The sequence below is a fragment of the Mandrillus leucophaeus genome, unplaced genomic scaffold, assembly GCF_000951045.1.
Source record: "Mandrillus leucophaeus isolate KB7577 unplaced genomic scaffold, Mleu.le_1.0 Scaffold1, whole genome shotgun sequence".
In the NCBI taxonomy this organism is placed as follows: domain Eukaryota; kingdom Metazoa; phylum Chordata; class Mammalia; order Primates; family Cercopithecidae; genus Mandrillus; species Mandrillus leucophaeus.
The window spans coordinates 17,214,927-17,226,824 of record NW_012098097.1 but is presented as its reverse complement, the minus strand read 5'-3'; the positions used below and the strand labels follow the sequence as shown (position 1 = coordinate 17,226,824).

The 11,898-nt window shown below is 53.6% G+C and overlaps 3 protein-coding genes across 3 annotated transcripts in view; 1 reads left to right on the top strand and 2 right to left on the bottom strand.

Moving 5' to 3' along the window:
• Window positions 1-3,512, top strand: part of B3GNTL1 (UDP-GlcNAc:betaGal beta-1,3-N-acetylglucosaminyltransferase-like 1) — a 146,139-nt gene extending 142,627 nt beyond the window's left edge. Inside the window, exons 10-11 of the mRNA XM_011970204.1 lie at window positions 395-499; window positions 3,254-3,512. Of these exons, the coding sequence (XP_011825594.1) occupies window positions 395-475 (81 nt within the window). The 3' untranslated portion in view covers window positions 476-499; window positions 3,254-3,512. The remainder of the gene's footprint in view (window positions 1-394; window positions 500-3,253) is intronic.
• Window positions 3,513-4,624: 1,112 nt separating this feature from the next.
• TBCD (tubulin folding cofactor D) overlaps window positions 4,625-11,898 on the bottom strand; it is a 217,007-nt gene continuing 209,733 nt past the window's right edge. The window contains 5 exon segments of the mRNA XM_011970092.1: window positions 4,625-4,885; window positions 5,838-5,922; window positions 7,854-7,963; window positions 8,890-8,977; window positions 9,642-9,731. Coding sequence (XP_011825482.1) covers window positions 4,871-4,885; window positions 5,838-5,922; window positions 7,854-7,963; window positions 8,890-8,977; window positions 9,642-9,731 — 388 coding nt within the window. The 3' untranslated portion in view covers window positions 4,625-4,870.
• Window positions 5,162-5,815, bottom strand: LOC105554018. Its single transcript, XM_012000285.1, is given in 5 exon segments — window positions 5,162-5,372; window positions 5,375-5,446; window positions 5,449-5,530; window positions 5,532-5,612; window positions 5,615-5,815. Coding segments are annotated over 5 exon segments (594 nt in total). The 3' UTR covers window positions 5,162-5,214.

Genomic DNA, 11,898 nt, shown 5'->3' with positions numbered 1-11,898 from the left:
CCTCCCACTCCTGGCCTCTGCAGAGGGGTGGGTGTGTGGAGGGAAGGTGGGTCTGCCCTGGTCGAACAGCAGAGGCATTGCCTGTTAGTCTCATGCCATTCCGAGTGCCCCCAGGGAGAGTCAGCCACCTTCTGCAGAGAGGCAAGGCCAGAAGGCAGGGGCCTCCCCTCTGGTGGCCACCAGGGCCTGTGGTACAAGCAGTGCCGGCTGCTGTCCTCTCTGGCCCTTGTCTCCTTCCAGCCTCTCCACTATTAGCAGAGGGGCAGAAGTTCATAGTAGACCACTTGACAGGTCGACACAGGCCACCCCCAACCCCTGGCCCTGGAGGAGGCTCCCCAGTGGCCTCCTGGAGCCAGGAGAGATGGAACTGAGCTGTATCTGCTGCTCCCGACAGGACCTCACAGGGGGCGCCTTTGAGGACAACCTGAGGTCGCTGCACTTGCAGGAGGGCCAGGACTTCCTTCACTTCAGCTGACGGACCCACGGCCGCTGCTCCCAGGTGGGTCTTTTCACCGAAGCACCGTCTGAGTTTGTGCCTTTATGATGCTTAATTTCCTCTACATTCTGCTCTTATTCTAATTTTCTTTACAGTTAGTCTTCTGCTTATGTTCAGCTCATTAATTTCCAGCCTGTCTTCTCTAATGTATAATTCAAGACTTCACAATCACTTACGCACCACTTTAGGTGAATTCTATCTGTCGTGATTATTTTATCTTTCATTATATATTTTATAATTTTCATTATTTCTTTTAAAAACATCTTTTTAAAATTTGTGTGTACACACACACACTTGGGTTCTGTAACTGTCCACTGGGTCGAGCTTTTCTTCTTCAACCGTGCCTTATGACACTTTATTGAAATGTATCAATTCAGTAAAATACACTGTGGTAGTAGATGATCAATTTCTTCTTCAATGTTTGCTTTAGTATCTTCTGAGACTGGGTTACAAATGTAGGAAAGTTCTATCTTCCTGTTGAACTGAGCCTTTAATCATCATGTAGTAATCTGTTCCTAATAATTTGCCTTCCCTTAACTGGTGAACATTGTCATTAACATAGAGGTTTTAATCCATTTACATTTATTGTGCCCTAAAATATTTATTTCTTGTGTGTGTGTGTATTGCAGCGTGTTCTGCCTTTTCCTCTTGCCATTCTTGCATATTTTGATAGTGTATTTTTTATTCTTGTTCCATTTCTCTCCTACTAGTAGTACAGAAGTTATCTTCCCCATATATTAACTGTTTGTGACTCTAAAAACTTCAACATGCACTTAGCCAAGCTGATAACTGAATTATCTGCACTCTGTTCCAGGAGAACATAAAGACTTAAGATGCTCTAAATTCAGCCACCAACTCTGCTGCTGACTTATATGCTGCTGTTGTCCATTTTAAGCAATTCTATATGCTTTAAAAAAATCCACATATCAGCCATCTTTCTGTTTTTATGGTCACAGTTTATTGCTTTCCTTGCTCCACATTCCTCCAACTATCCAACTGTGATCATTTCCCTCCTGCCTAAAGTTTATCCACTAAAGCAGTGGTTCTCAACCAGGGATGAATTCACACCCAGAAGATATTTGGCAATCTCTGGAGACATTTTTTTTTTTCCTTTTGTCACAGCTGGGTAGGGGGATGGCTACTGCCATCTGGGATGTTGCTGAATAACCTGCAATACACAGGACAGCTCTCACAACAAATAACTCAACCCCAAATATTAAGCTAAGATTAAAAAACCAAACATGCATTAGAACAGCATATTTTTATCTAAATGACTTAATTTTGTTCTCTTCTTTAATGTTATGCTATGGGCACAATTCAAGCAACTTAACAGCTATTTTCTCTCAGCCTAATGAAGATCTTGGTCTACTCCTTCCTCAGCTCCAGGGCTGCTGCTGGGAAACTGGTAGTCATTTATATCACTCTGTCCTTCTTACAGTCCTGCAGTTTCACTGTGGCAAGTCTAAATGGTTAGGCTTCTGTATCTGGGGACTGTTGCATGTCAGTATGGAGTATCTGCATCATTTCATTTCATTCCGAGACCCCAATTACCCAAACGTTAGACATTCTTCAATGTCTCTTGATGTTGCTTTCGTCTTTTCCAGTTCTCCAGATAATTTTTTCAGATCTTCCAGTTTTCTAACTCTCTCTTCAGCAGTGTCTAAGCTATCCATTGAGCTTTTAATTTCACTTCTTACATTTTTAGGGGCTCTATTTTTTTCAAATCTCTTCTTGATAATTTCTAGCCCTTTTCAAAAACGTACTCATAGCCTACATTCTTCCAGAGAGGTTTTATATTTGCATCTTCTGCCCCTTGTCTGGAAATACCACTGGTCAAGGCCAAGTCAATCGAATTTTCCACTTGAGGAGTTCTGGGGATCATACAGTTAGTATTAATTCAGGCCACTTCAAGGGAGACTGAGATAAGAGTCTTGCGCTGTTCCTTTGAGAAAGATGTATTTAGGGTCCCGGCTCTATACAGGGGTCTCCTATTACATCTGGCCCTGGGCCTTACAACCTCTCATCCATTCTGCTATCAAAACAGCATGACTGGACTCCAGGGAGGGTTTCTGGTTTGTGCCTAGAATGTGTCTGTGGGTGCACAAATCCCGCACCAGCTCCCCGCTTCCAGGGATACTGGCTTCTTGCTGCTCTCTAAACTCACAAAGCTTGCTCCACTTCTGGGACCACAAGCATTCTCTTTTCTGCCATTGGGCAGTTTGTTTCGACTTCTGCCCAAATGCTGCCCCTTCAGAGCAGTTTTCTGAACACCTCTCCTAGGGGTCAACACCCAACACACCGTTGCATTGCCCACTTTATCTTTCTTCGTAGTGCTCAGTATTGCCTGCCTTGATGGGTGCTTGCTTGTTCATTTGCTCTTGTCTGCCCCAGCTATCATGTGAGCAAGGGGTTCCTCGCCAAACTCCATCACCTGGACCCTGGTGGGCTCCACAAACGGCTGCTGAATGAAAGAGGCTTTCCAGGCCACCAGTTACCTGGTGAGCACAAGTGCCCCAGTGATGGATGGGATCCAGTAGGAAACAGGCAGTAGCCAGTGGAGCGATCCACTTTCCTTGGGTTGCTAAGTTAGACCGACATTGAAAGAAGAACTGCTTTGCCCTGTCACTGATGGGCCTCGGTGAGGAATCGACCTGCCTCCATGTCTTAAAATGCCATTTCTCTGGAATCTTCTTTTAATTGCACTAAGAACAGTTCATCATGTTTTTCTCAGAAGCCACTTGTTCCCTCCATCCTCAGTGCATCCCCGGCCAGCAGGAGCTTCGTGAGCTGCAGGCATAGCAACGGTGCACCCCAGTTCCACACCCAGCAGGCGCAACCACAGAGTCTCGTGTGTGCTGACCACAGGAGCCGAACCTTTTCCACCGTGTGGACTCGTGGTCAAGGCTGGGCCTGGTCAGCCAGGACCCTCACCACGTGACCCCAGCCAATCGAGGGGACAGTTCGAGGAGGAGGAGACCCCAATTACACAGGTTGGAATAAAATGTTTAAATCTCGTGAAAATGTAACACAAGGCTCTTTTAAGGGATAAACACTATTGGCCACCAGGTCAAGCACAAGGACGGTAGTGTGTTAACCCCACACTCCTGTGTGGCCAGATCATACACATTCCGTGAATAGCTGTCTGCTAAACAGACAGCATGAACTGTCACAGTCCTGGCCTTGTGGTCCTGGTGACCTCACAAGTGAGAACCACGACTGAGCCTTGCCTCACAGATGCAGGCGGCATCTCCCAGTTCTGGGCCTGCCCATGTTCCTGTGTCCAGACCCCATCCCCACCTGAGAGAGCAGGCCGGGGAGCCACCCCAGTCTATACCACGCACACGGCACCCCTGGGCTCTTCACCCAGGGAAAGCGCTGCTCACCCAAGCCCTTGGGCCTCTGAGTAGCCACACCTGAGGCTGCTTTGGTGCTGCTGGCGGTGGGGCGGTGGTTCTGCACCTCCAGCCCTGTGAGCACAGCACAGGTCCCAGGTAGATGGGTGTGGGTTGCTACCACAGTGAAATTTTTATACACGTTCCCCTCACCAGCTTTGGGATGGATCAGCATGAGCTCAGACACGGAGACAAAGGTAGGCTCCTGCCCTGTGCTTAAAAACCCAAGTGTAGACTCTGCCCAGGCTCTCCTAAGCCAGTGTAATCGTTTCAGGAATTGTATTTCCCGTATTATTGTAGAGGCACACATTGGACTCTGACAATTCCCCTTGCAGCAGACATTTGTGAAGCTGCTGGTCTGCACACCCATCAACCAGTGACCCCTGCACTGCAGGGGGACCACATGCACGATGCTCACGTGTGCACAGGCAGGAGGACAGCACCCCCACCAGGCAGATGGTCCCAGAAACAGCATCTGCGCAGCACTCTAGACCATGCCTGCCACCAGGGCTTGTCAGTTCTCTGGCATTTGAACCTCTGATTTAACATTCATTTCTCTCCAAGACTGGGCAGACCACCAGCTGTGGCCAGACGTCTCCCACAGCAGGGACAGCACCAGGCGAGAAGGGGGCCTGGTCTCCAGGCAGGAGGAGTGGAACCCAACCCCCTCTGGCTGACCCCTGGGCAGTGAGCCCCTCCATCACCCTACACGCATCAGGCTCAGAGACAAAAGGCAGGAACTTCTTGGTACACGATTTTATAGGAAGCACATCTGTGTTCAAGTGAAGGCAGAGGCATCCACCCCAGGTCATTAGAGGGCAGGTGCAGAGAGGAAAAGCTGTCAGCTGGTGCCAGCCTCCGAGGGCCAGCGCTACCCTTCAACAGCTGGAGGCACCACCGTGCCAGGCTTTCCACACCGGCCTCCCTCAGGAACAAGACATCCCCACCAGGCAGGGGTGAGGTACGGGCTCCAGAACTGGCTTCAGCAGGCGTGAGGCTGCAGAAGAGACAGGACAAGCTCAGGCTGGTCAGCTCCATCACACACCATTCCCAGCCAGGGGACCCTCGCCCCTCTGGGCCCTGTGTGGGGACTGACACTGGGTTCCTGCAGGCAACTATTTGTGCCGTTTCCCCACACGCGGGAGCCTGAGCTATGTGGCTGACAGGCGCTCATGACTAACGTGTCCTCGGAACGGCACCCTGTCTGGGGAGCGGGAAGGGAGGTTCACTGCACTGCTCTTAACCTGCATTCACACGTTTGAAATTTTTCCTAATAAAAATGTAAAAAGCACATTTAACTCCAAAGTCTGCTGTTGAGTTCAGCCTTTACACACAGAAATGGGGAGGCTGTGTCCTGATACTCAGCCCGGCCCCACTGCCCCCATGGATCTGGATGTGGTTCTCCTCCCCTCCTGCCGTATGAAAGGGGGCTGAGAGGAAAGAGCCGACCCAGGTAACGAGAGAGACAGGACAGCGACCTGGGGCCCAGCCCCCGTGAGAACTGAGGCACTTGTTTTTGTTACTTTAGAAGAAGAGTGACGGGCTGTTGAGGTGCACAGGGCAGCTTCTGGGGACCTCTCACCCAGCCCTGGGCCCACTGGTGGGAGGCAGATGAGGGGCAGGGAGGCACTCTTGGCATTTGGGAGTGCAGACAGACCCCAGGGTCAGGCATGAGGAGCCTGGATCAAGCTGATGCCAACCCTACCCCCTCCCCAGCCCCCCAAACATGCCCCAGAGCAAGTGGCCTAGATGCCACTGGGGCCCACAGGTGCGGGCAGTGGCCAGAGAAGGCAGCTCTGCGGGTCCCGTAATCCCAGGGGTCCTGACATGAGACGAGGGAATGGACCGTGTGGATGCACTGGCAGAAGCTGAGCACAGCCGCTGGCCCCAGAACCTTCGAGGGCTCGGGGAAGCACAGGTGCCTCATGCTGTGCAGGTGACAGCGTTACCTGGGGCACCAGCTGGGGCCTGGGCACACCCAGGAGGTCACACAGACGGTTGCGCTGCTCTCTCACGACTGCAAGCTCCGCGTCCCTGTGAGGAGAGGGAGCCAGGAATCTCTCAAGTGCCCACCTTACAACCTCAGGTGTGCAGAGGCCCCACGTCAGCTTCCACGGCAGCAATCGGGGAAAGGAGACCTCACCCCAGACATCTGCAGCCAGGCCGAGGGCAGAAAAGCCATCACAGGAGCCCGTTCTCCAACGGGGCCTCAGGCCCGAACCTTTTCCAGAATCGCAGGACGGTTCCTTCCCAACAAGGGTCGCCCCTCGGGGAGGACCACGCCCACACCCAGTGCAGGGGCTGCAGGAGGACAGACCAAGTGAGGCCAAGGAAGAGCTGACAAGGATTTTCGAAGTTTTAACTCAGCTGTTGATGCCAAATAAAAATTCTAGCAATGCCAATGCTGTGGAGATGTCTGGGGCATGTGTTTCATTTGTAATTTAAAAGATTCTCTTTAACTTCTAAGGATTTTTTTTTTTTTTTTTTAACAGAAAGGGGATTAAACTATAGGAGAAGCCCCCAGGCCCACCCTGCTAGTTCCTCCCTCCCTGACGTGAGGAAAGGAGGCTGCCCCGGCCCAGCCTTGCTGGAGGAGGCCTCAGCCCGCTCGGGATGCCTGGCTTCTTCACTGTCCTAGAGCCAATTATTTTAGAATCTGATCCAGAATGCACCTTGGTGTTCTAAAAACATCATTTTAAAAACGTGTCTCCAGAGCAGTAGTTAAGACGGCCAATCTCTCAATGGATGTTGAGAAGACAGCCCAGCTGCTCGTGGTTCCTCTCCTGGGACCACGGGTTTGTTCAGGAGCAGAGACGCTCACTCCTCCCCAAACCAGAAACCCTCGGGGACGCCCTGGAGAGGCCACCTCTGTCCTCCGAGGCCACAGCAGCTGCCCGGCGCCCGAGCTCTGTGGGAACCCAGCCCTGTCGGAAGGTCACTGTTCCAAGGAGACACCTCGGGAACGTCACCTACGACCTTGCTGGCTTCAACAGGTGGCACGGACCCCACAGACCTGTAGCAACGCACCGAGATCAGCACGGAGGCCCTCACAGGCGGCGCTCTAAACAGAGCAGCCGACTGGGACTCAGCAGCACCTGGGACTCCACCACCCCGGGTGCGCCACGGGGACGCCCACACAGCCTCTGGGTGCTTCAGTCCTGATCTCCAACACGGGGTGACGAGACTGCTCCCCTTTTAGAGGTGAGTGTGCAAGTGAGCATGTGTGTGAGCCAGCGTGGGTGCACATGCCCCCGTGTGTAAGGCACCATCACTGCTGCTCCCAAGACCACACCGGTTGGCCCAGGACACCTAAGCCTGCACTTTCCCCACTCTGCTCTCTCATTCAGACCGTCCTACCCCGCAACTCAACAGACACATCTTTCAAAACTGCCATTCTAATCCACCCACGGTAAAGAAACCAGCCCACGTTGTAAAGAAACATGTGCCTGCCACAGTAAACATGGAGAGTGGCGCTGTGGCCTCCTGAGGGTCTCCCGGCCCCGGGGAAGGGGGTGGACATCAGAGCAGAGGCGTGGGGAGAGCTTTTCTTGTTTCTGCCTGTGCCTCTTCATTTCCTACAGGTGCTCAGGCGGCCTATTCTGAGAAAACTGAAGAGAGGCCCAAGAGGCCCTCCCTGGGGGGCGCCTGGGGCAGCAGTACCCGCCAGGCCTTCAGTGCCCTCGGCTCAGGGCCACCAGACACAGCCTTGTGGTGGCACAGGTGGCCGTCCCCCTGGTGGGATGGATGGCTTTGCTGTGTTTCTGACACCTGACAGTATTCGGGGACAGGGTGGTTGAGGTTTCAGCTACAGCACCACTGCTGCCTCGTAAAATCCAAGCAGAGGCTGTCGAGACCTGGGAGCCCTCTTTCCTCCTATCAGAGGGTTTTGGGAGAGACGAGTAGACGTGGTGGGGAAGGGGGCGGCGCCAGGCCCAGGTGGCCGTGCAGGAAGGGCCTTCACTCACCACGCAGTGTCGCTGAGCACAGTCACCACCTCGTCCAGCACATCCGCGCCCACGACGTCACTGTAGGTGAGCAACGTCTCGTACACCTGGCTGGCCGTGCTCTTCCGGATCTGGGACAGGGACGCAGTGCATTGGCGGGAGGGAAGCACCACTGCCCCACCCCGAAGAGACGACAGGACCAGGTCAGGGAGCCCCGTCAGTGGAAGGCATCAGGAGGAGGGCTCTGACCCTCCCTCCCATCCCAGCCACAGCAGGAGGCCAGGAGGCGCCTTCCACGCCCATTAACCACCTCCTCCCTCCACAGACACACAGCTGCAGGCTCCCAGCAGTGAAGATCACATCATTCTTGTTTAAATGCTCTGTTAACCAACGTGCTCCCTCTCCAGAGAAGCAAGCTCGCCTGCTTTTTTCCATCAGGGAAGCAATCACACCTGCTCTCTTTGCTAGCGGTGCCCTGGTCATCACGTCTCACTGAGCTGGTGGTCAGAGCCCCGGGCCCACCCCTGGAGGTGCTGAGTCAGCAGGACAGGGCCCAGGAACCGCACGCTGAAGCCCCAGAGGTGCTGAGGCTGAGGGTCCAGCACCCGCTCGAGAACCGCTGTGTAACGTGAAGTTACTTTTGCCTTTTAGGAAAATGTCACCTTCGGATCATCTGAGGTTTTTTGGCAGCCAGGAGAAAAGAAATCCTAGAAGTCTAACAGCTGGGGAGTGCTGGGGATGAAGGGCACTGCCCCAGGTGTGTTTGAACCACTTCAGCCTGGATCCTTCTGGAAGCTCCTGAGCCAGTTCCCACGGCCAGGTCACCCCTCGATTTGTGTCCATAGAAATGCCAGCCGGACACCCCATCCTTGAAGCCAGAACACTGACGTCCGAGCCCCTTGACGGCTGCGTGCCTGGGATGCACCATCACCCAGGCGTGTTACAGAGGGGGCTCGGCTGGAAAGCACACCAGCGCAACAGTGCCTTCCAAGGCCTCTGTGTCACCAAGGGGCTTGAGTCCACACAGCAAACACACATGAACGGGGGAGGCACTCACCAGCGGGAAGCGGTGGCAGAGGAGCAAACACAGCTGTAGGAGGGCGCTCCTCCTCACGTTGCCGGGGAACTGCACCATCTCGCAGAACCTGCCGAGAGCAGCACACCGGCTGGATGAGCCCCGCCCCCACGCAGGCCGACCCCAGGAAGCCCCCGACCCCAAGACCCACACAGAGACCTGGGGAGAGCAGATCCGTGAGCACAGTGCGGCCCTGGAGCCCTGAGCCAGAGGTGTGTCTGTGTGCACATGTGCACTGTGCCTGCACAGGCGTGAGTGTCACACTGGGAGAGCCCACTGTGGGAAGGGAGGACGCTTCAGAGGATCTCCTGCAGGGCTGCTCGCCCTGCCACAAGGACCCCTGCCTCAAAGAGCCACAGAGCAGCCAAGGTGCCTATCGCTGGCTGGCGCAGCTGCCCAGTGTCCACCTAAGCGCCGCAGAGCAAGGCACTCGACAGCGACCCCCTGGGCACACAGAATTGGGGAGGCAGCCCCTGACCACATACCTCCTTTGTGGGTCCTCCCTTCCCCCCAGGGCAGAGTGTGAGGGCAGCAGGGGCGGAGCTCGCCTGTTCCGGCACCAGCACCTGGGCTGCCTCGCCTCCCACTGCAACGGCTTTGGACATTGGAACGCACAATCCTAGCCTAGCTCGAGGGGTAACACTGACTGCTCCTCTCCCGCCTGGAGCCTGCCCTCGGCCAAGGGAGGCTGCGCCCTGCCGTTGTGTCTAAGGCCAGCAGCACTTGAAACTCACACGGGGATGGCTGACAGCAGTTTCTGGACGTCTTTGGAATTCTTGATTTCTTTCTTACAAAGCGCAAGCAACTTCACAGCAAAGGGGTGGCTGGAAGAACAACACACTCTTTTGAGATGAGCTTTCACAGGCAGCCCCGGGACGCACACTTTTTCTGTCTCAAAGAAGGTCAACTCCGTCCTCCCAGTGCTCAGTCCAAGAAGCCTGCAGCCCTGTGGGCCCCTCTGCCGGCAAGTCCGCTGGTCCCCATCCCGGTACCTCCACAGGCCGGCCTGGTCCCTAGCTGCCGTGCCACCACCTGGCCGGCCTCTGCTCTCTCTCACCTGTGGTGCAGCAGCCCCCACGGGGCCGCCACCTCCCGCCCCAGGCCCCAGGGTCCGTCCCCAACACAGCAGCAGCCAGGATGCCCGTGCTCCTCCACCGCCCGCTCCAGAGGCTGCCTGGCCTGGCTGCTGCAGAGCCGGGGGAATTTGCCGACACACAGAGGACACAAGGCTGTGCGGTGTTGTTTGGAGCCTTCAGTGGCAGCAGGGACAAGGGTTGAGCTTGGTGCTGACAAAGACGCAGCCCCGATGAGCAGCTCTGAGAGGGCCCCCAGAAGGCCACTCCAGGGAGGAGAGGGAGAAGACACGCACCTGCCTCTCAGTGGGGAATGCAGCCAAGTTCCAGCCACCCGACAGGCCAGGAAACCCTCACTGCTGACCGTAGGTCAAGGAGACCCCAGGCTGCTGCTGCCCTCCCTCAGGTGCCCAGAAAAGGCAAACTAAGGTCCTGCCTGCCAAAACGCAGGCTTAGCCCAGGCCTTGGCTTGCTCTGAAGTGGAACCCCTCAAACGCAACGTCCGGAGAGTACACAATAGGAGACAAGTAAGAAGACAAACCAGCTCAGGCTGCAGCTCAGACACACCCAGCCAAACAGGCAGGGGAAGAGTGTTCAAGAGGATGGACACCGGGCACGGAGGGAAGGCCGCAGGGAACGGCCAAGCAGAAAGCGCGACAAGCAGATACGGAAACACACGAGACAAAAAACCTGCACCTGAAAAGACCGAAAACTCCCAGATAAGAATTCCACAAATCACAGTTCAAAGTCGTTTAGAGACATCTTCAGAGAGAATCAGCAGCTGGCAGGCGGGCCCAAGGTAATGAAGCAAAGAGAGAGGGAAAAGACATGTGAAAATTGCAGAGGGGGTGACGAGGGAAACGCATGAGCGTGATAATGACAGAAAAGCCAGGGAAGGAGCAAACCTGAGCAGGAGGCGGGAAACCCAGGCCGTTCCCAGGGAGCACAGGCTGACTCAGGTGACACTCAAAAGCAACAACCGAAGCCAGGAGAAAGTGGGAAAATTTTTTAATGTGCTGAAACAAAACAGCCGCCTGAATTCTATACACCCTCTGAAAATAATCTGCACATAAAATGGGAAAGCTTCACCAGCAGCAGACCCCACTCGAGGAAATCCAAGGGAGTGTGCTCTAGGGAGAGGGAATGCGAACCTCGATGCAGGGGGAGGGGGGCGGGTCCCAAAATCAGTAAGTGATGAGAGGCAAAGAAAGCATAAAAATGTGGAAAATTCAAAATAACGCACATTACACAATACCACAATGAACAGGAAACTATGTACATCCAAGACAAAATATCCAACAATAGTAGCATATAACTCAAGACGGAAGCACGCAGAACCAACATGTTCTAATATCCTTGCTATCGTCCAATAAGGACAAAATGTTGAAAACTGGACTTCGCTAAGAATATGTGGTGTCATTTCTAATTTCCAGGGTAAGCGTTAACAGAACAGAAAAAAGAGTAAAATGTCCCAAACAAATACATGAAAATAATGGAATGACAAAAGCAATTCTACTAATCCAACAAAAAGCACAGATGGGGGCAGGGAGGGGCGCTGGGAACGCAGCACAGGGAAAAGCCCTGTGAGTGGCAGACTGAGAACCAAGGGGATTATAAAGGTCATGAAGGACGCAGGTAAAAGCTACAGGCTAAATTTTTACAAAACTATACTGTTCTATGAGATGTACAAAAACATAAATACATGAAGATACTGAAAGTAAAAGAATGGAAAAAAGTATACAGTTCAAAGTCAAGTGAAGCAAGACAAAGAATGAGTGAAGCAAAAAGCATCCTAGAAATGAAGTGAGTGACAAGGGCAAGATTCAGCCCACAACCACGCTTCAAAATCTGAAAAGCCAAAACTGACAAAACCAGAGAGAAACACAAAGAGCTGTGTTCACAGAAGGACATGGCAGGA